The sequence below is a fragment of the Chiloscyllium punctatum genome, chromosome 5 (genome assembly GCF_047496795.1).
Source record: "Chiloscyllium punctatum isolate Juve2018m chromosome 5, sChiPun1.3, whole genome shotgun sequence".
NCBI classification, from domain to species: Eukaryota; Metazoa; Chordata; class Chondrichthyes; order Orectolobiformes; family Hemiscylliidae; genus Chiloscyllium; species Chiloscyllium punctatum.
The window spans coordinates 10,887,613-10,910,703 of NC_092743.1; the positions used below are offsets into that span (position 1 = coordinate 10,887,613).

At 41.6% G+C, this 23,091-nt stretch overlaps 1 protein-coding gene across 5 annotated transcripts in view; it reads left to right on the forward strand.

The window, feature by feature from the left end:
• The window catches only part of LOC140476882 (intermembrane lipid transfer protein VPS13B-like), a 957,534-nt gene that overhangs the window by 323,251 nt on the left and 611,192 nt on the right, over positions 1–23,091 (forward strand). For all 5 annotated transcript variants that reach the window (XR_011960620.1, XM_072569770.1, XM_072569768.1 and 2 more), the window contains exon 19: positions 4,307–4,486. Coding sequence is in view for 4 of the 5 variants with exons in the window: in XM_072569770.1 (XP_072425871.1) it covers positions 4,307–4,486 (180 nt within the window). In the remaining variant the exon portion in view is untranslated. The remainder of the gene's footprint in view (positions 1–4,306; positions 4,487–23,091) is intronic.

Genomic DNA, 23,091 nt, shown 5'->3' on the forward strand with positions numbered 1-23,091 from the left:
GAGCTTTGGAAACTAATGTTGCCGCCTATGCCACATACACCCCCACTGATGTCACTCACGGGAACACTGCCGATGACCATGCTGCCCCTGCACGCGCTTTTGAAAGCACTGCTTCTGTTTACACTCTCATGCATGCCACTTCCGTTCCCGCTGATGTCACTCACTGAAGCTCTGCCATGTCGCCTCTAGCCACTACTGAAAATGCCGCTACAGAAGACACTGCTTCTGCAAACACCACCCAGAGCGTCACTTCCACCCCCACAGATGCCACCGAATGCACTGCTTCTGTACCCATTACCACTCCTGTTTACGTCACGCCCTTTGGTGATGTCACCAATGCTCACATCTCAGCCCCTACTCCAGTGACAGTTTCTGCCTGCACTCCCAACTCTAGCTCTACACCAGGTCCTAGCCCCCAACCCTGCCGAGCTTTTACCACCCCCTAGACCGCCCCCTCACTGAGGATGAATGATCAGTCCTTAGTAAAGGTCTTACCTGTATCCCACTATGCTTCTGGGTCGATGAATTCCATCCATGTCGTGACATCAAATATTTCTTCTGCCACCTTGGTGCTTGCTTTTTCAATCATCAATCCCACCCATCCTCCATGGACGTCTACTCCTGCCTCCAATATACTCCATTCTCTTGGACCCCCCGTCCTAGTCTCTTAACAACCCTCGACCTCCACTTCATCTCCGCTGTGAAATTGACCTCCTCAACCTGTCCACCCCGTCACCCACTCCAACCTCTCACCATCACAACGTGCAGCCCTCTGCTTCAATACCATCCTCACCATTAAACCAGCGGACAAGGAGTGGGGGGCACTTGTAGTTTGGTGCACTGACTTCTACATCACTGAAGCCAGGTGCCAACTCACGGATCCTCCTCCTACCACCCCCTTGACCACGACTTCACCTCCCATCACCAAACTATCATGTCTCAGACTATACACACTGTCATCACCTCATGGGATCTTCCAACCACCACCTTGAACCTCATTGTTCTGCAACTCTGCACTGCCTGGTTCACCCTCTTATTCAAGATCCACTGCCCTGACTATGCTAGTTGACCTATTGTCTCCGCCTGCTCCTTCCTCACCGAACATATCTCCTCATATCTCGATACCGTCCTGTCCCCTTTGGTCCAGGAGCTCCCTACATACACTTGGGACACCACCCACGCCCTCCTTCGTGATTTCCGTTTCCCCAGCCCCCAACACTTCATCTTCATCATGGATATCCAGTCCCTGTACACGTCCATTTGCCATGGGGAAGGCCTCCAAGCCCCTTGTTTCTTCCTCTCCTGCCGACGTAACCAGTATCCCTCCATCGACACACTCATTCACTTCATGGAAGTGAATCACCCTCAACAACAACTCCTTCAAATCCTCCCACTTCCTTCAGACCAAAGGGGTAGCCATGGGCACCCACATAGGCCCTAGCTATGCCTGCCTCTTCGTAGGATACGTGGAACAGTCTGTCTACAGCAATTACACCACCCCCCATCTCTTCATCTGCTACATTGATGACTGTATTGTCACCACCTCATGCTCTCAAGAGGAAGTTGAACAGTTCGTCAACTTCACTAACACCTTCCACCCTGACCTTAAGTTCACCTTGACCATCTCAGACACTTCCTACCCTTCCTGGACCTCTCTGTCTCAACATGGGCATCGATTCCAAACCCACCAACTTACACTGCTCCTAGGAGGATCTTCCACTCCAGGACATTGTAGATGGCCTCCTATTTCAGGAATTACAGTTTCCCTTCCCACATGGTCAACATTGCCCTCCAGCGCATTTCCTCCACTTCCCGCATCTCTGCCCTTGAACCCCACCCCTCCAACTGCAACAACCCCACTTTCCTCACCTTTCACCCCACTCACCTCTGGATACAGCGCATTATCCTCTGCCATTTTCACACCTAGAATCAGACCTCAACACCAGAGACATATTTCCCTCCCCACTACATCTGCGTTCTCCAGAGACTATTCCCTCCATGTCTCTATCGTTAGGTCCACACACTGCACTTTCCCTTGCTGCCAAAACAGGTGTAAAACTTGCGTTCATATCTCCCCTCTCATGTCTGTTCAAGGCCCCAAAGGATCTTTTCACATACGGCAAGATTTTCCTGCACATGCCCCAACCTCATCTGCTGTGTCCATCGCTCTCGATGCTGTCGCCTCTACATTGGGGAGAAAAATTGCAGAGCATTTCAGGGAACACCTCTGGGACACACGCAGCAAACAACCCCACCATCCTTTCGCAGACCAGTTCAACTCCCCTTCCCACTCCACCAAGGACATGGAAGTCCTGGGCCGCCTTCACCGCCAAATCAAAGCCACCTGATGATTGGAGGAAGAATGCCTTATTTTCTGCCTTGGGACTCTTCAACCACATGACATCAACATCAACTTCACTAGTTTCCAAATCTCCCCACCTCATCCCAGATCCAAGCCTCCAACTCTGTACTGCCCTTTCGACCTGTACTACCTGTCCATTTTCCTTCCACTGACCTATCACAGTTACCCCCACCTGCATCTACCTATTGCCTTTCTAGTTATCTTGACCCCCCCCCCCCCCCCCCCACCCCCACCCCAGCCCAACCCTCTATTTATCTCTCAGCCCCTTACCCCCCAAATTGCTGATGAAGGGCTTATGCCTGAAATGTTGACTCTCCTGCTCCTCAGATGCTGCCTGACCTGTTGTGCTTTTCCAGCGCCACACTTTTTTGACTCAGCATCTGCAGCCCTCACTTTCTCCTACTGTACTCACTGGAGTTGATCTCATTTAAACATGTAGGGTTCTAAAGGGGCTTAACAGCGTAAACACTGTGAAATGACATCAGCAATTGCTGGAAAACTCAGCAGGTCTGGCAGCACCTGTGGAAAGAAAGCAGAGTTAATGTTTTAGATCCTGTGACCCTTCTTCAGAACTGAGTTCTCCACAGATGCTGCAAGACTTGCTGAGCTTTTCCATCCATTTCTGTTTTTGTTTCTGATTTCCAGCATGTGCAATTCTTTTGATTTTTTTTTGTGAGATTTTGACAAGATGTTTCCTTTCATGAGAGAATCTAGGGCCATAGGTCTCAGAATAAAGGGGTACCAATTTAAGACTGAGATGAGGAGGAATTTCTTCTGAGGGTTTTGAGTTTGGAACTTCTTGCCACAGAGCTGTGAGGGCTGAGATAGATTCTCGATCACTGTGGAACCAATGGTTATGGGGAAAGGGCAGGAAAATTAACGTGAGGAATGCCAGATCAGCCATGATCCTACTGAATGATGTAGCAAGCTCGAGAGACCAAGTGATCTACTCATGTTCCTGCTTCTTACGCTCTTAAGGGTAATTCTGTTTATGCCTCTTTCCCCTCATGCTGTACTCTTACCCTTTGTGAGGTGAGATGTAGATATAGTAAAAGTCCTGTGTACTTCCCACACATTGCCATTGCTTTCAAATCCCCATGAATTGCTGTTATAATGACCTTTTTGATTTGCTGCTGCACCAGGATGAATTGTTCCTGGGAAAAGCTGTTAATTACAGAAACGACTGCAAAATGCATAGGTGCATCTTTTTGCAGACACTTATTTTGAAACTATAAAATGAGCACAATTTCTAGTTTATTGGCAACTCATCAACAGTTCTTTACCATCTGCAAACATTTCTTCAAAAACAATATGGGTTCCTCTTTCATCCCGATTGTTATAGAACTGGTCTGTGGTGGCCTGCAGACTGCACAAGAATGCAGAACAAAGTTCACTAAGCTTTCAGTATGTTCATTCTCTGTATAAAAGATTCCCTCACATACCAAGATTCTACACAGCAAACCATTTGGTCCTCCCTGAAGATTGTGTGCTTTTATTACATTGTCATGATGCAGTTACCCTAAGGAATAATTTGTTTTGGTCAGCTGCTGGAAGGTGAGCTTACATGAAGTGAAATCAGTGTTCAATTACCCTACCAGAATGATATCCCTTGTGATATTCCAAATAAAGGGCCCATGACCTGACACTTGATAACATACTTGCAGAATAGTTTATAGTCACAGATGTTCTGTTGTGGGTTGAAAAACTTTTTGAATCATCTGAGTCCACAGAACAACTTTTTCTTGGCTAATAGGCCTGGTTTATTGTTGTGGATTTCCTTGAAAATGCTTTTCCTAAAACATATGTTGAAATCCAAGATTCCACATGATTATAAACAGGCCAGTTAATTTCTTTATTCTGGTTGGTGTTAAGATCAACAGACAATCGGTTTGGATGTTACAAATCCATTAAACAAGATAATGATTAAAATATTTTCAACAATAGGAAGGAGTGATGGCATGAAGGAAAAATTGATTCCTCTGATCCAAGGGCCTTCGGATACAAGAGAGTTGCACAAGAGCAAATGGCTCAATGAAAGCAGGAAACCTGAGTCACTGTTTGCCCCTGACCTGATAACTTTCACCATCCAGATTCCTCAGCAAATGGACAGTTATCATAACTCTGGTAAGTGCAAACTTCTTCACACTACTTTTATTTATTTTTGACATTCTTTTCTTAATTGTCAATGTGACCCACGTTAAAAATACCACATTCAAAGACAGAAGAAATAATACAAATTTGTTAATTTGCTGTCTTGCTAATGCAGTTTTTGAGTTATATAGCACAAAAACAAGTCCTTCAGCTCAACTTGTCCATGCTGACCAGCTTTCCTAAACTGAACTAGTCCCATTTGCCTGTGTTTGGCCCATTTCTCTCTAAAGCTTTTCTGTCTATCTACCTGTCCAAATGTCTTTTAAGTGTTGTAATTATATTTGCCTCTATCACTTCCTCTGGCTGAGTTTTACTGAAGCAATGACTGTGTTCCATATAAAATGCAGATATGAAATAAGATATTGAGTAGAATTGTTTGAGATAAAGAGCAACGTGTTTTGCAGATTAAAAAAAATCAATTGTTAAGTACCTTTTAAATCAATCTGTTCAGAAGTGTTATTGCACACCTCAAGAGTAATCAAGACATGAGGCTGAGCGTCCTAGCTCAAAGATAGGAAGAATAACACTGAGCCCTTCATATAAGTACCACACACTCTGACCAATTGTACCACAAGAGTGGTACATACCTTTCATTGTGTGTCCAGGCAAATATATTTGCTCTGAGTTTGAGTATATGATTCTCTTCCGCTGGTGAAAATAACCAAAACGATTGCAAGAATTTTGTCTCCTAGATTTGTCAGTGCGGTTGGTGGGAGTTTAAACTAATTTCATAGGTTGGTGGGGTATGGAGCGGAGATACAGTAGGGAGTGATGCACAAGTATAGAAGAAGAACCAAGTCTTTCTAGAAGATAGTGCATAACATATTCCAGTTAAGGCACAAAGGAGGATGGCAAGTCTGGATGGCATTTATTGTAATATAAGGGGTTTTGTGAGTGAAACAGAAGAGTTGAGGGTGTTGATTAACACGTTTACATCTGACATCATTGCTATCTTGGAGATATGATTGAGGGAGGGGCAGGGCTGTCAGTTCAATATTCCAGAACATGGAATGTTTAGGCAAGATAACCTGAGGTGTAAAAATATTGATCAAGGAGTTAATTACATAGTAAGAATGGATGGGATCTTCCTCAAATGAGACCATTTAGATAGAACTTTGTTGGAGGTGAAATATTGACTTCTAAATTGTAACAGATAGAAACCCACAGAAATTTAAGTACAGTTTATATAAACATTTGAAATGCCATAAGATGCAAGACTACAGGCCGGTTACGAGAAAATAGGATTAGAATAGATGAATACTTGATGGCCAACACAGATATGATGGGCTGAAGGGACTGTTTTCCTGATATGTTTTAGGAGGACTAAATGTTTAAGAAGTCCAAGTTGCAGCAGTCCATTTTCAGAAGATGATCTTGTAACACCTGGAGACTGTGCTGTCCCGTCTTATTTGTGAATGTCTGTCATAAAATGTGTAGTTCATCATTTAGCTTAATGCAGTGTGGCAATTCAGCATTATAATCTTTTTATTCAGTGATAGAATGTGAGCTTCGTTTTACTGACCAATCCCAATTCCCTGAAAGTTTTCACCCCAGTTGCGAAGGTAAAGAAGACAGTTGTGAACTAATAATTCCATTGACCTGACCCCATGACTTAACACACATGCACTGATAATCTCCCATCTAATTCAATATTACATTTATATTTAAGAACAAGAGTAAGTTGTTGAGCTTCTAGAGTTTTTCCACCATTTAATTAGATCACGATTCTGTAGCTCTACCACTACCTCTTTGTCGTTGTTTTATGATCTTGAAAACCATCTTCTTGCCGTCAGCACAAATCATCTGGTAAGCTTTTTCTGGTGGTCCGAACTATTCAGTTGTTTTTTGATCTGTTGCTGCATGTTGTAGCCATGTCCACAACTCTGTGAGTAATGCCTCAGTAAATTAGTCGTGGTAACAAGCTTGGTATGTAGTATTTCATCTTTCATGTTTTGTGAGTGTCTATAGAACACTGTAAATTTTTAGTTTTGCACCCAAGAGAATGGCAGGTACCCTCAATGTGACTTCTTAAGGCAGGGTAAGCAGCCAAGATCTTGTTTCAACATCTTGCCTGAAAGGTGGTACCTTTGGCAAGTTACAAAAAAGACATAGAGTTATTCAAGGAAAATATCAAGAGGTTTACAAATCTAGTTGCTGTATTTTCAGGAATGAATGATGAATAAATGTTATCCATTTCAAATATAATGCCAAGAGGAGCAGGAGGATTAATTGAGATAATTTTTTGGTTAGAAATTAAATTGAGACAGGATTATCAATTGGGTATGTGATTAAGGATTTTGACTTGCACAGTTTGAAGTTGAAGGCATCAGAAGGAACCAAGAACCTTCAGTGATGTAAATTTTAAGAAAGTGAGAGAGTGTGTTTGATTGCCAGTGGGAATGCTGGAACAGAAAACTGAAGGGTGGAATGAATTCCTGTCAGTAAGTAAGGATGCAGGGCTATTAATTTTAGAAACATGTTAAGACATCTCGTGCAATGTTTGGAAGGACGAGCTAAACAAGCCAATGCTGCTGCCAAATACATTACTGTGTAACTATGCAAGAGCCACAGAGAGTACTAAAAGAATGTAATTCAATAAATATTACTTGAATTAAGTCATAATGTATTTTGATATTATGCTACATTCCCAACACAGGCAACACCATGATAAACATCTGCCATTCATCTTGTTCTCTAATTGAGTGGTCTTGCTGTGTTTTTATTGGCCACTGCATGGCTTCAATGTATAATATATCTCTCGGATGCACAAATATTATCTTTCCTTTTTACTTCATTTATTATTTTATCTTTCATTTCTTTTTTCTTATTCTCCTGCCTTTTATCTGTGTCTTATGCTGCATTTTCTTTTTTGCCCTTTTGCCAAGAGTCTCGGTCATTGTCTGTTTCTCCTTTTTAAGCTGTAAATGTTTCTCAATCTTTTTGTAGAAATGTGTAAACTCTGTGTTGTTTGAATGTGCATTAGCTGAAATGACAAAGGTATGGATTACGTAATTGAAAGTATACAGTAATTATGTATTTTTTAGCCCGACAGAGTAACGCACTACAAAACCTTTTGGCCAACTCATTATAAAAGTAGATGCATATCACATCGATCTAATACTGCAAAAGATACAATGCAATTGGAGGTTAAAAGGTCAACATTCTGAAAAGGCTTGATAGGTAGATGCTCAGAAATTGTTATCCATATGGAAACAACGTTCCCTCTTCTTTCTGGTGCCAATGATTTCTGAAGCCAGAGGTTAATGCTGCAATCTGTGACAGCACGCTGATTGCCATGTGCAGAATGTTGGAGCAGATGTGTGCATGCACAGTGTATAGGGAACATTGACCAGAAGATTGAAATCTTGGGGGAATAGTCTGAAGATTACGGGTGGACAAAAAGTGTGAATTTATTGAATCCTCTCCCCCAGAGGACTGGATGCTGACACGTCGAGTAATTCAAGGCTGAGATCAATAGATTTTTGTAATTGATGAATTTGGCGATTGGGTGAGTAAGACACCAGTACAGACATTATGGGCTGAATGTTTGCCTTTTGCACTGCAATGATTCTGTGATTCTGTTGTGGTGTTCAGGTTGATCTAACTTGCTATGATATCCTGTTGCTCCAATCTTTTTTATGTGTAAAGATGAATTATACAGGGTGGAATGTGAGATAAGGATGCTGGAATTTTGTTTGATGTATATTTGAAGTAGAGTAGAAATACTATCTGAGTTTTGCATGTATCTTGATATTGAAGGCTGCTGATGGGCTTTTTTGTGACTTCTGAAAGGAATATATTTGAATACATTGTGACAGCACAGTGGCTCAGTGGCTAGAACTGCTACTTCACAGCATCAGGGACCTGGGTTCAATTCCAGCCTCGGGCGATTGTCTGTGTGGAGTTTGCACATTCTCCCTGTGTCTGTGTGGGTTTTCTCCTTGGCGCTCCGGTTTCCTCCCCCAGTCCAAAGATGTGCAGGTTAGGCAAATTGGCTGTGCTAAATTGTCCATAGTGTTTAGAGATGTGTAGGTTAGGTGCATTAGTCAGGGATAAATGTAGGTTAGTAGATCTGGGTGAGTTACTCTTTGGCGGGTTGGTGTGGACTTGTTGGGCCAAATGGCCACTTTCCACACTGTAGGGATTCTATGATTCTATGAATTTGAGTTGCTTTTTTACTTATACTGTGGATTATAAATTCTTAGCAGTAATATATTTGTACCATAATTGTGTTTTGGAAAAAGTAGTTTGCAAGGTGCTCCTAAGATATAGCATCCCTTATTTCTAGTATTTTGCCATTGATTGAGTACTTTCACTCTGACATGCAGAAGGAATTTGACTGATGAATAATGGGGAAAGAAAATAAGTGGTAAATATTCATGGTTCTTCTACAATTGGTTAATATATTCACTTTGGTAAAAACAATGACTGCAGATGCTGGAAACCAGATTCTGGATTAGTGGTGTGGAAGAGCACAGCAGTTCAGGCAGCATCCAAGTAGCTCAATATATTCAGTTTGCAGAATCAGAGAATAGCTTCAGCAGGGAGAGAGAGAGAGAGACCGACCATTCATGGCCCATCTTCTATCTGCTCCCTTTTGAAGGAGCAGTTCAACTAGTGCTGATCCCCTGAATCTTCCTCACAGACTGCACATTTTCCATTTCACCTTTTTGACAGACTCCATTGATACTGCCTCCACCATACTATTAAATAATGTATGCCAGATTTCACCCACTTGCATGAAAATGTTTTTTTCTTCTCATATTTCTTGTAACAATTACACAAAAGTATGTGCCCTTTGGTTCTTGATCCTTCCATCAATGAGAACAATTTGCTACTATTCTGTGGAGACCTCTTATGATTTTGAAGAACTGTACCAAATCTCTTCATCACCTCTTCTCTAAGAGACACAGTCCCAAGTATTTTTTAAAATTTATTCATGGGACATGGGTGTTGCTGGCAGGCTAGTATTTATTGCTCATTTCTAATTGCCTAGAGGGCTGTTAAGAGTCAACTGCATTGCTGTGAGTTTGGAGTCGCATGGAGCCAGACCAGGCAAGGCTGGCAATTTCCTTTTATAAAGGCATTAATGAACCAGATGGGTTTTTTCAACAGTTGACAACAGTTTCATGGTCATCATTAGACTGTTAATACCAGATACTTTTTTAAATTGGTCAGCGCTTGGAGGTTGGAGGTTATGTTGTGGCTGTACAGGACATTGGTTAGGCCACTTTTGGAATACTGTGTGCAATTCTGGTCTCCCTCTTATAGGAAGGATGTTGTGAAATTTGAAGGGGTACAGAGAAGATTCACAAGGATGCTGCCAGGGTTGGAGGGTTTGAGCTATAGGGAGAGGCTGAACCGGTTGGGGCTGTTTTCCCTGGAGCATTGGAGGCTGAGGGGTGACCTTATAGAGGTTTATAAAATCATGAGGGGCATGGATAGGCCCATTTTAATTCTCCTTCTCATTCCCTTTCTGACATGACCATCTTTGTCCTCCTCATTGCCACAATGAATCTAACCGCAAACTGGAGGAAGAACACCTCATCTTCCGCTTGGGCAGGCGACAGCCCGGAGGACTCAACATTAAGTTCTCCAATTTCAAATAACCTCCCTTCCAAGCCCCTCCCCCTTCCTTCCATTCCTCTCCGCTCCTTATTGGATTCCTACCTCCCATCGACCAACCAGGTTGTACCCTCTACCTGTCTCCACATATCCTTGTCTCACCACCCTGCCCCCCCCCCCTTATCTGCAGCTCCCCATGTACCCACCCCTAGTCATGAAGAAAGGTTACACCTGAGATGTCGACTTCTCCACCTCCTGATGCTGCCTGGCTTGCTGCACTCTTCCAGCCTTCTGCTTGTGCAACACTAATATAAGGCTGTCTGGTTTGTAATTCGCAGGATTATCCCTATTCTCTTTCTTGAACAAGGGAATAACATTTACCACCCTCCAGTCATCTGGCACTCCTCCAGTGGACAGTCAGGACGCAAAGATCATTGCCAAAAGTGCAGCAATTGCTTCCCTCGGTTCCTGTAGAAACCTAGGGTATATCCCATCTGGCCCGGGATATTCAGCTATCTTTATGTTTTTCAAAATTTTCAGCACATTCTCTTTCTTAATATCCCCCCTCCCATTTAATTCTCCACCCCCGAGGCTCCTAGCATTATTCCTGATGAAGGACTTTTGCCTGAAACATCGATTCTCTTGCTCCTCGGATGCTGCCTGACCTGCTGTGCTTTTCCAGTCTACTCTAATCTTAGCTTCTTAATATCAACCTGTTTGAGCATATCAGTCAGTTTCACGCTGTCCTCAGAAACATCAATGTCTCTCTCAGTAGTGAATACTGAAGCAAAGTATTCATTAATGTCCTCCCCTACTTCCTCTGACTCGAGGTGCAATTTCCCTCCACTATCCTCGATCTGCTCTACCCTCACTCTGGCCATCCTCTTGTTCCTCACATATGTATAGAATGCCTTGGGGGTTTTCCTTAATCTGACCCACTAAAGCTTTCTCATGCCCCTTTCTAGCTCTCCTCTTCAGTCCTTGTAACCCTGTAGCATCCTGTCTGATCCTTGCCTCCTCAACCTGAAGTAAGCTTTCTTCTTCCTTTTGACTAGATGTTCCACATCCCTTGTCACCCAAGATTCCTTCACTCAACCAGCCCTTGCTTGCTTCAGTGGGACAAACCTGTTCAGCACTGTCAGCAAGTGCTCCCTAAACAGCCTCCACATTTCTGTTGTGTGTTTCCTTGAGAACATCTGTTCCCAGTTTAGGCACCCCAGTTCATGCCTAATAGCATTGTAATTCCCCTTCCTCCAATTTAAATACTTTCCCATACCATCTGCTCCTATCCCTCTGCATGAGTAGAGTAAAGGTCAGGGAGTTGTGATCACTGTCACCGAACTGCTCTCCCACCAAGAGATCTGACACCTGGCATGGTTTGTTGCCAAGCATCAAATCCAATATGGCCTCCCCTCTAGTCAGGATTTCTACACAGAGAGTCAGCAACCTTTCCTGACAAAAACTGCTCCCTCCAAACTATTTGAACTAAGGAGGTTCCAATCAATACTAGGGACGTTAAAGTCACCCATGGCAACAATCCTGTAACTTCTGCAGCTTTACAAAATCTGCCTCCCAATTTGCTCCTCCATGTCTCTGTTGCTATCAGGGTCTGTAGAAAACTCCCAATAAAGTGACTGCTCCTTTCCTGTTTCTGACTTCCACCCATACTGACTCAGTAGACAAACCCTCCTCAGTGACCTCCCCTTCTGCACCTGTGATGCCATCCCTGATTAGCAATGCCACTCCTCCACCTCTTTTACCCTTCCCATTCCTCTTGGAGCATCTTAACCTTTGGAATATCCAGCAACCATTCCTGCCCCTGTGATATCTCAGTCTCCGTAATGGCACAACATCATAGTTCCAAATACTGATCCATGCCCTAAGTTCATCATCCTTATTCCTGATGCTACTTGCGTTAAAATAGACACACTTCAACCCATCAGACTGACTACAACTTTGCCGTATCAAGTGCCTGTCCCTTCTCGCAGACTCTCTGCATGCTGTATTTGGCTATTCATTACCTACTCCATCATCTGATCCCTAGCTCAGGTTCCCACCTCCATGCCAATTTAGTTTAAACCATCAAGAAGAGCTCTAGCAAACCTCCCGCCCAAGATACGGGTGCCCTTCTAGTTTAGGTGCTACCTGCCCTCCTTCCCCAGAAGGTATCCCTATGATCCACATGTCTGAAGCCCCACCTCCTACACCAGCCCTACTGCCACATTTTCATTTGCACTCGCTCTCTATTCCTATCCTCATTTGTCCATGGCATTGATAGCATCGGTTACAACTCTGCTTGTCCTGCCCTTTAGTTTTCAACCTAACTCTCTATATTCTCTTTTCAGGTCCTCTACCTTTTCCATACCTATGTAATTGGTACCACGACTTCTGGCTGTTCTTCCTCTCCCTTAAGAATCCTGTAGACTCTATTTGAGACATGTCTGACTCTGGCATCCACGAGTCTCTTTTGTGACTACAGAATCTCCTGTCTGTTCCTCTCACAATTGAATCTCCTATCACTATTGCTCTCCTCTTCTACGTGCTTCCCTTCTGATCCAGACTCAGTGCCAGAAACCTGGCCACTGTGGCTTTCCCCGATAGGTGGTTCCCCCTCAACAGTATCCAAAATGCTGTCATTAGTATTGAGGGGAATGGCTACAGGGGATCCCTGCATTGTCTGCCTATTCCCTTCCCTCCTGGCAGTCACCTAGCTGCCTTTATCCTGTAACTTAGGTATGACTACGTCCCTTTCACTCCTCTCTATCACTCCCCCTCAGCCTCCTGAATGATCCAAAGTTCATCCAGTTCTAGCTCCAGTTCCCTAATATGGTCTGTAAGGAGCTCAAGTTGGGTGCACTGCCCGCAGGTGAAGTCAGCAGAGATACCAGTGGTGACCCTTGCCTCCCATATTCTGCAAGAGGAGCATGCAACTGCCCCAGCTTCCATTACCTCTACTCTAAATTGCCAAAAGAGATTGAGTAAATGAAAAAAAAAGCCTTCTGTTACTAACCCTTCACACACAGTCTTTATTTTTGGTTAGAGGAGGAGGAGGAGGACGGGTGGGAAATACTACATGTGTCGTGTCTTGAGTTTAGCCATGGCCCGAATATATCAGTTCACGTGCCCAGCAATGCCCGTGCTCATGATCGCCCCTGTTGAGCCTTCGCTCTGCCTATGCATGAGGTAAGTCTTTAAGAGGGATATCTACCTTCCCGGCAGTCCCCTGGTCCGTGCTGTCGTCATCTCTGGTGCTCCACTGAAGGTCTTAGTTGGCAAATATTGCCTCAACAGCAGATTTCCTGGAAGAAATATATATAAGTGCTTCAGCTAACATCCAGCACTTTGATTGATTTCTCAGCTGGTGAAACCATCAAGCAGAAATGCTTCTGTGTAATATGATCAAATTTATATAAACTCAAATAGAAAATTGGGATGCACAGAACAGTCTTCTGAGAGACTTAATGAGATTAGAAAGGACAAAACAAATTAAAATAGACATTTAAAAAGTCCTCCTGAAATGAAAGAGCATAAGCAGCGACAAGTAAGTAAACAGAATACATTTGTATTTCCACTTGGAAATGTTTCATTCATGATTCATTTATCTGTAGAAAGTTACAAGTACAGTTCTAGTGCATGTGTAATCTGTTCACGTTAGCTTCCACACAGATTTGTAATACCTGAGGTGCCTCATCTTAATTTTTTGCCTCTCTTTTTTAAGTTGCTGACTTGTATGCTGACAGTTCCATAGGTCCCGAGTGCTAAGGGATGCAGAATTGAACATTTTGAGAACACAACTGGTTTAGCACAACACTTCATTGCCAAATTTGCTGATGACCAAATGCAACACAAGTCTTTTCTCGGCTCAAGTTTTTCTCTATTCCAAAATCTTACTGCAGTTCAAAAATACCCCCTGAATTACCTCACAACCAGCAATTGTCTTATACTCCTTTTCCTCCCTCACCCCTTAATGTTGTGACTTTACTTATTGGTCAATTACTTGGCAGATTAATTAGATATTCTTTGGAACTCAAGGCAAATTCCATCTGCAGTTGGATCCTGGTCTTCTCTCTCTTTTTGTGTCTGAGAGAATTCAGTTGTGTTTGCCAAGAGGGAACTTATCACTTTGAAATCTATACTGATCATCTATTTTGATATACTCTTTCACTTTTTGTTTTATGGATGTTTTCATTCTTGACTAAGTCAAGTCACATCTGTTTGGGGAATGATAATGTTAACTTTGAGTTTCTAGTTATCTGGCAGAAGAACTAGTTTTGAAATTATTTCTGTGGTTTCAAGTGAGTAGAATGCAGTTTGTGGTTTGCAAATCATTTTTCGCAGAACTTTAGGAAGAACTTAACTGAGACTTATGAAAATTGAATATTAGGTTGCAAGAGTGTCTGTGAAGATCTTGTAGCAGTAGAGTTAAATAATTCACAGCTCCCTTCAGGATTGAAAATCACTATCGATCACTAGGAAATACAGTGGAGGAAAGCAAACCAATGCTCTTTGGGCTGTACCTTGCAAACTTGAAACGTCGACTGCCAAGAAAGACAAGGACAGCAATGACATGTGAAAATGCCATCACGTGCAAGTTGCTCTTGAAGTCACGTATCACCTTAATTTGCAACAACATCATTGTCCATTCACTGTTACTGGTCAAAAACCTGGACTTCCCTCCCTAACAGCAGTGTGTATACCCAACTGCAGTGGTTCAGAAGGTAACTTACCAAAACCTTGTCATGGGAAATTAGGGATAGATGACAAATGTTGCCACATCTGGGGACACCCACATCCCAAGAGCAAATAAAAGAAATCCCAAAGAATTAAAACCAGATTTTCACTCTGCATGAGGTTTATTTTCTTAGGAAGAAAGCAGGATAACGTAGCACTACAGAACAATTCTCAAGTGAGAAAACAAGTAGAAAGTTACTGAACTCTATGTAAAAGTGAAGTCTCTGTCTTAAGCTGCATACTTATCTGGTACAAAATAACAAGAATGCGAAGTTTAATATTGAACAGTACAGTTCCTTAACAGATCTAATTTTTGCCACTAGTTCCTGAGCTTCAGCCAAGCTCCATCTTTTGAGGTGGGCAGTAATGTCGTCTTTGAGGTGAATATGAGAATTGGAAACCAAAAACAGGCACGAATATTTTCTCTGCTGAAACCTAAATAATTCATTGGTGATTTTCCTCCTTCTCACCAAGTTATCCCACACAGCTGCACTAGGACTTGAATTGCCATGTATGTAGTGTTGAAATAATGTCCTAGTCCCTTTTTATCTATCCCGAGAGCCTTTATGCTTCTATTAGATGGAACATGTATTGTTTATCATCATCTTCCTTGAATCCTTATATTCTTTGTTTATATTTTTCTCTTCTGTCCTGTCATCACAGTGAATTGATCATTTTTCCAGATTTTCATCTTCACTAAGGTTACCCTGATTGAGTGTCCTCCTTTTGACTTTCACTGTTTACATTAATTCCACTGCCCATACCCAGTGATATTGCATCATTCCAATATTTTGATTCCTGACAAGCCAGCAACAGCAAATTGCATTTATAAAACAACTTTTATTATAATAAAAGGGCACTTCACCAAGCCATCGGAAGGGAAAACGGAGCCAAGAAAGGAGATATTAGGGCAGATGGTTAGTAGTGTCCTCAAAGGAACATATTTTGAGAAATGCCTTAAAGGGGGATAGCATGGAGAGGTTTGAAATCTATTTCTGAGTTAAGTGCCAAAGGACTTCCAATGCTGGAATTAAGATCATTTGGTGTAGGAGCAGAATTAGGCCATTCAACCCATCGGATCGATTTAGTAACATCTGATTATAGAATCATTGAATCCCTACAGTGCGGAAGTAGGCCATGTGGCTCATTGTGTCCATACTGATGCTCTGAAGAGCATTCCACCCAGATCCACTGCATCCCTATAACCCTGCATTTCCCATGGTTAATCCAGCTAGCCTGCACATCCTTGATACAATGAGCAATTTTGCATAGTCGATCCACCAACTTGCATATCTTTTGATTGTGGGAGGAAACCGGAGCATTCGGAGGAAACCCATGCAGACATGAAGAGAATGTAAAAACTCCTGACAGACAATCGCCCAATGGTGGAATCGAACCCGGGTCCCTGGACCTGTGAGGTAGCAGTGCTACCCATTGAGTCACCATGCTGCCTAATCCTCAACTTTTCCCCATAACCTTGATTCTCTCGCTGATTAGAAATCTGTATCTCAGCTTTGAATATACTTAATGACCCAGGCTCGACAGCTCTCCGTGGAAAAAATTCGAAATTCCCTTCCAGGTCCCATATTATCCTAACTTGTGACTATATCACTGTTTCTTCATTGTCGCTGGGTCAAAATCCTGGAGCTCCCTTCTGAACAAAACTGTGGCTGTCCTTACACTGCAAGACCATGATGGTTCAAGAAGGCAGCTCACTACCACGTTTTTGAGGACAGTTGAGGACAGACTATAAATGTTAACCTAGCCATGGACAGCCAAATCCTATAGATGAATTGAGAAAATAACTAAGGGGATAAGAATACAGAATAAAAAACTGAAACTTGTGCTGAGCTTCGCTGGACCACTGCAGCAAACCTGAGACAGAGACATTAGCCAGGAAACAAGGCAGTGTCTTGACACTGCAGGCAACAGGAAGCTCAGAGTGTTCTTTGAGGATAGAACACAATTGTTCTTCAAAGTGGTCACCCAAGGCTTTGTTTCTCCAATGTAGAGGAGACCATTTGTGAACAGCAAATGCAGTAGACTAGACTGAGTGAAGCACAGCCGGTCAGGCAGCATCTGAGGAGCAGGGAAATCGATGTTTTGGCATAAGCCCTACATTCCTGATGTAAGGCTTATGCCCGAAACGTTGATTCTCCTGCTCCTCTGATGCTGCCTGACCTGCTGTGCTTTTCCAGTACCACACTCTTGACTCTAATCTCCAGCATCTTCAGTCCTCACTTTTTCCTAGATTGAGTGAAGTACAGATAGAAAAATAAATACATCTGGAAGAAATAATAGTTATGACATAGACTATAACCAGTTAAGCAGGAGCAGTGATCAACTAGGTAAATGGAATGCTGAGTTTTAGTGCCGGATCAATACAGGATAAATCTGAGGCTATTACACTGGAGCTATTTAATGTTCTTGTTTAGGCTACAGCTTAAATACTGCAAACAATGCTGTTCAACAGAAACCCATCAGAGTCAAAAGTCTGTTTTTTTACTGCCAGAATAGTGACTTTTCAAAAAAAATGTATGAAATGTTGAACTCTTTGATCTTGAAAACAGAGGAATGAAAAAGAATATTACAGGTACATCAAAGATTCAAAGTGGAATAGGTGAGGTTCATCTTGAACACCACTTCATTTGTACCATAACCAGACATGAGAGAAGAACCTGATTAGAGCTGAATAAAAAAGTGATCAATACAGTCTGTAGAACAATGGAAGTAAAAGGTTGACAGTCGTAATCTTGGGTCCCGAACACTCTGTTGCCTGCCTGGTGCCTCGGCTAAAGTAATCTCTTTGAATTTGGAATGGAACTTGGAGTTGGAAGGGAGTGTTTAATTTGTTGTTATTAAAATAGAACAATCCCAGGAAATTATCTTAGATCAGAAGATTTATAATCCTGGTGGGTGGAGGTACAAAATAACAAGAAAAAGACAGCGCTAGTGTGACTAGGCTATAGGCCCTCAAACAGAAGTTATACTGTCGAACAAAAAATACATCTGGAGTTAATGAGGGCATGTTTTATAAAAAAAGTAGAACATGTTTATGAGCAGAGGTGACCATGGAAAAGAATTCATAGAGTGCATTTTGGATGGTTTACAAGAACAATATGCTCAAGATCCAACCAGGGATCAGGCTGTTTTGTATCTGGTAATGTATAATAAGGCACATTCAATAAATGATCTCAGTCTGAACAAACCCCTAGCAGACAGTGAAAAGCCAGGGTAGATTTTTGAGATTGAGAAACTTGGTCTGAAAATAACTGTGCTAAACGTAACTAAGGGCATTTGTATTGGAATGAGGACAGCGTTGGCTAGAGTAGACTGGGAAAAGGGTTTAGCAGAATAATGAACAATGGCAGATGTTTAGAAATAGTTAATGATTCTCAGCAAAGATATATCCTAATGTGAACACATGATAGGGGATAGACCAACCATGATTAAATATTGAAATATAGAAAATAGGAGCAGGAGTCAGCCATTTGGCCCTTTGAGTCTGCTTTTTATTCTTTATGATCATGACTGATGATCTATGATTCTATGATAAAGAAAAACGAGTAGGTACATTATATTTAGATTTATAAAAGATGTTCGATAAGTTACCACACATAAGGCTACTTGAGTTTTGGGAATAAGTATACCTGTATTAGTAACACGGATAGGGGATGGCTAACGAATCGCAGATAGTTATTCGCGATTAAGTAGACATTTTCAGGATGGTGACCTGTAAGTAGTGTAGTTCTATAGGACTCAGTGTGGAGCCTCAGTTGTTTACAGTGTATATGAAAGACTTGTATAGTGGATGTGAACATGCTTTCACTAGAATTGTGGATGACATAAAACTAGGTGGAAAGACAAGTAATCTAGGAATCTAGACAGGTTATGACAAGTTATCTAAGTGAAAAAAGACTTGACAATATACTATGGGGTAATGTGAGGTTATGAACTTTGGCATGAAGAACAGAGGAGCTGAATATTAGTTAAATGGAGAAAAACTGCAGAAAGCTGCAGAACAGAGATTTCGGAATTCTTGTACCAAAATCATAAAGAAGCTAGCATTCAAGTTCAGCAAGTAGTAGAGAATGCAAATGGAATGTTGGTCTTTATTTCACATGGAATTTTGTTAACACCATACAAGGCACTAGACAGAACACAGCTGGAATACAGTAATCCATTTAGAGCTTATCTAAGGACATACACTAGCATTGGAGTCAATTCAGAGAAGGTTTGCTGGGTTGTTCTGGGGTATGGAGGGGTTTTCTCATGAGACGAGTTTGACTAAGTTGGATTTGTGCACATGAGAGTTTAAAAGAACGGCATTTGACCTTACAGAAAAAGAAGGATTCTTGGGGAACTTGACAAAGTAGAGTCAGAAGGGTTGTTGCCCCTTATGGGAAAGTCTATAATTTCAGATGAAGAATTACTTATGGCAGATGAAGAATTTTTTGTCTGAATCTGTGGAATTTTTTTTTTAAACGGCAAAGTGTTTTCAAGGCTGAGTCATTAAATATATTTGAATCTGACATAGTGATTTTTTACAGAGAAAGGGAATTCAGGGTTATGAGGAAAAGGCAGGAAAGTGGAGTTGAGGATTATTAGATCAACTATGTTCTCACTGAAGGGGTGAACAGACTAGATGGGCTCCTTTATCTTATTGTCTTATTGAGCAGGCAGCTATGTTCATCAGAATGGAGGTTAATAGCAGTTTCCAAGGAACGATGAAGCAGATAGCCTGATTTTTAAAAAATAATTTCTGATCTCTGAATAGGGGTAAGATTAATAAAACTGCATTTATTGTTTATTCTGCAAGACAATAGGGGTCTGGATTTGTACAACAATTGTTTTCTTTGTTTCTGAATAGTCATTTTAGAAAACTCTAAATGCCAACAATGCTGTATAGAAACTGCAGTTATCGGCAAACTGATCAGGCTCAGCTGGCAGGTTCTTATCTCCAAAGTATGATCCAAATGTTTTGGTCTTTTTTTTCCCCACTGTAGATTGAATGGACTTAACACTCGAAACTTGCCATGGTGGGATTTGAATTTCACAGTTACAGCTGACCACCTCTTCATTAAGCATTTTTCGAGTGAATGGAAATCTGATGCAAAGGTTGAAACAGTCCATAATTCTACAAAACACTGTCCCACAGGAGTATTTTTGAACTTCTAGAAACAGGGCCATTATCTTTGACTCCTCAACACCTAATCTGGATTAGTGGTGCTGGAAGAGCACAGCAGTTCAGGCAGCATCCAAGGAGCTTCGAAATCGACGTTTCGGGCAAAAGCCCTGCATCAGGAATGTCAATTTGTGCTATTAAAACCATTTGCTATAAACCTATGATTTCATCAGTCCATATCTTGCTGCACTCCTATCACTGTTTATTGTGATGAAGCTTGGAACAGAGAACTTGCTTTTGAAGTTATGTGTCAGGCACATGGATGATGTGGCCGTCAGGCCTCAGCTGATTGACAGTAACCAGTGCCTCATACTGGTCTTTGAGAGGACACTGATTTTGGAACGCATATCCCGCCAGTGAATTTTCAGGATTTTGAAGGCATCATTCGTGATATTTTTGTAGGTATTTAAGATGTCAACTACAGATTGTTTATGCCTGTGACACACACAGAAGGGCAGGAGCACTTCTATCCTGTAGATTATGAGTCTAATGCTGGATTTGAGGTCCTTTTCCTCAAACAGCCTATTTCTTCTACTGTTAAAGGCTGTGTTTGCCCTTTATCCCTGATGAAGGGCTTTTGCCCGAAACGTTGATTTTACTGCTCCTCGGATGCTACCTGAACTGCTGTGCTCTTCCAGCACCACTAATTCAGAATCTGGTTTCCAGCATGTGCAGTCATTGTTTTTACCCACTGGATATTAATGCCTGCCCTTGCTGAAAGGAGGTTCCTGAGATAGGAGAATTGAGCTGCACTGAGTCTCACCATGGATCCTTTTAGTTTCCAGGGACAGTGTGGTAGAGGATCATTTGTCTTCCAGATGTTTAGCCTAAAGGACATTCTTTATGGATGTGTTGCAGTGTTGTTGCAAAGAAGATGGAGAACAGCATTGGCTGTTTGATCCCAGTTTGTACACAAATGTGTTTTTGGTGAAACGGTTGGTGAAGTTTACAGCTTGGATGTTGGCACATAGCGGTTAAAAAAATTCAAGGACGCAGCCAGACATGAGGATATTCCATTGTCCCTTCAATTGAGCGAGACAAAGGCCTGTGTGAGGGTTAAAAGGCCATATTTAAAGAGTGCTGCTGTTCTCTGTACTTTTCTTGAATTTTCTTGCTGTGGAGATCATTACCACTGTGCCTCTTGATGAACAGAATCTGCATTGCCTTTTCAGCAGGAGCTTGTCAACCAGTGGAAGGAGGCAGCTGTGATGCCAGTATAGGTAATGACATTTGTTTGAAGAGCCAGTGCAGGCACAGTGGGCCGAATGAGCTCTTCCTGTGTGTAACAATCCTGTGTTTCTATGATTGAAGAGGATTTTGCAATGATGGGGAGTGGGGAGACTCCACTGTAGTTACTGGAATTGGTCTTATCCCCTTTTCTTGAAAATTGTGACAATTATGGCAGCTTGGCAATCTCCTGACATGCTTTCCTCCCTTCAGATGATAGGGGTTAGGTCATGTATTTTTGGCAAGAATGTTTCTTCACTTCATTTCAGTATTTTTCTGGGGACTTCTGTAAATATAGTATAATTCATCAGTGCTTATTAACACAGTACTTGCCAAGATTATAGATTTTAATTTTATTATGTTTGTAATTTTCTTGTCTTTTTGTTTTCATTTTCTTTACCTCTGCTTTTTCTCCACTGCTTTGCATCTGTGGTATTTATCTCTGTTAGAAAGGTGTTACTGTTGAACTTATAGACTCCACATTAGGCATTATCAATTATGGCAAGTGTAGTGTTGGAATAACATATTCATTTACTTCAGAATTGCTGTAGTCTAGTCATGGGCCAGAGAAGCCATCAAACCTACTCTTGCCATTAATTTTCTTATTGTGTTTCTGAAACTAATTTTGAAACTGCAAGTGTTATTTGGCTTTGAACTACTGAGTGATATACTGAGGTTGTAAAGGTACTCTATAATTGCAAGTTATTTCTTCTTTTCATAGCTTCCTTAATAGGAATTAATCCAGCCCCTTTTAAAAACCAGTTGTTGTAATTTGTTTGCCAATTTCACAGCACTACATTTAAACTTTGGAGAACACTGGGATATACTACCTCAACCAAGTGAAAAACAGCTAGAACTATTGAATGCTGAAAAGAGAAAGAAGGTAGTTTTGGGATTCAGTAACAATGGTAACAGGCAATGCTTCTGGAACGATGAGATTGATAGGTCTAATGCTTGCCCTGCACACAGATATGAAAGAAATGCAAGGAAAAGATCCAGCTAGTCCATCCAGCTTCTCCCAACCAGACACACTACAGTTTTGGCCATCGTTACCTCTCCCTCGTCCTTCCTAATGTCAAGCAGACTCCTGAGAGAATCTGAAAAGGCAGAATTAAAAGTTTCTATTTTTGGATGGGGATTGTGTAGACTCTACTGCTACAAAGGTGGGAGGAGAGAAATATACAAGGCTGAGATTTTTAATTTCATTCCACCAGGTGAAGTGTCACAGCAGTGATTATTTTCTCAATTAAAAATCCTGATTAAATTAAAATCCTGTGGAAGTTATTCCAATTTGCCATTACACATTTCCTTAGCTTTCCCTTGAGATTGCACCAAGTGCTGTTGTTTTGTAAATGCTGCCATTTTTTTCTACTTGCTCCCACTGGATTTCAGCTTTGGGGGTGGGGCGGGGGGGAAGCGAAAAAATGTTATCCTCTTGATGACAGAGTTGCTTGGATGATTTCATGCTTGTAGCATTTGTTCACGGGAATTTGTAAAAAAAAATGTAACTGCAACAGGGCACTGAAACTATTAATGTTAGTTTTAGTTTTAGGCATTGTGCTACAGACTGAATGAGGAATTGCAGGTGTTCTATGACCTGGTCCTGTGGGATTTTATGATGGTAGATTTTAAGAAGAAAGTTACATATGTTTGCAGAGTAAAACAGCAGCTGTGAAAGATTTATGCTTTTGACAGAACCATAAGATTTAAAAATGTAACATTTAATCAAATACATGGAAAGCAGAACAAATTTTAAAGATGTTGCATAGGAACATTTGGTTTGATCTCTTTACCATAACAGCAGCTTGTGGGAATATTGGTATTGAGTGCTGTACAATCTTTATTTAAATATGGTAAATGGGATTATGTG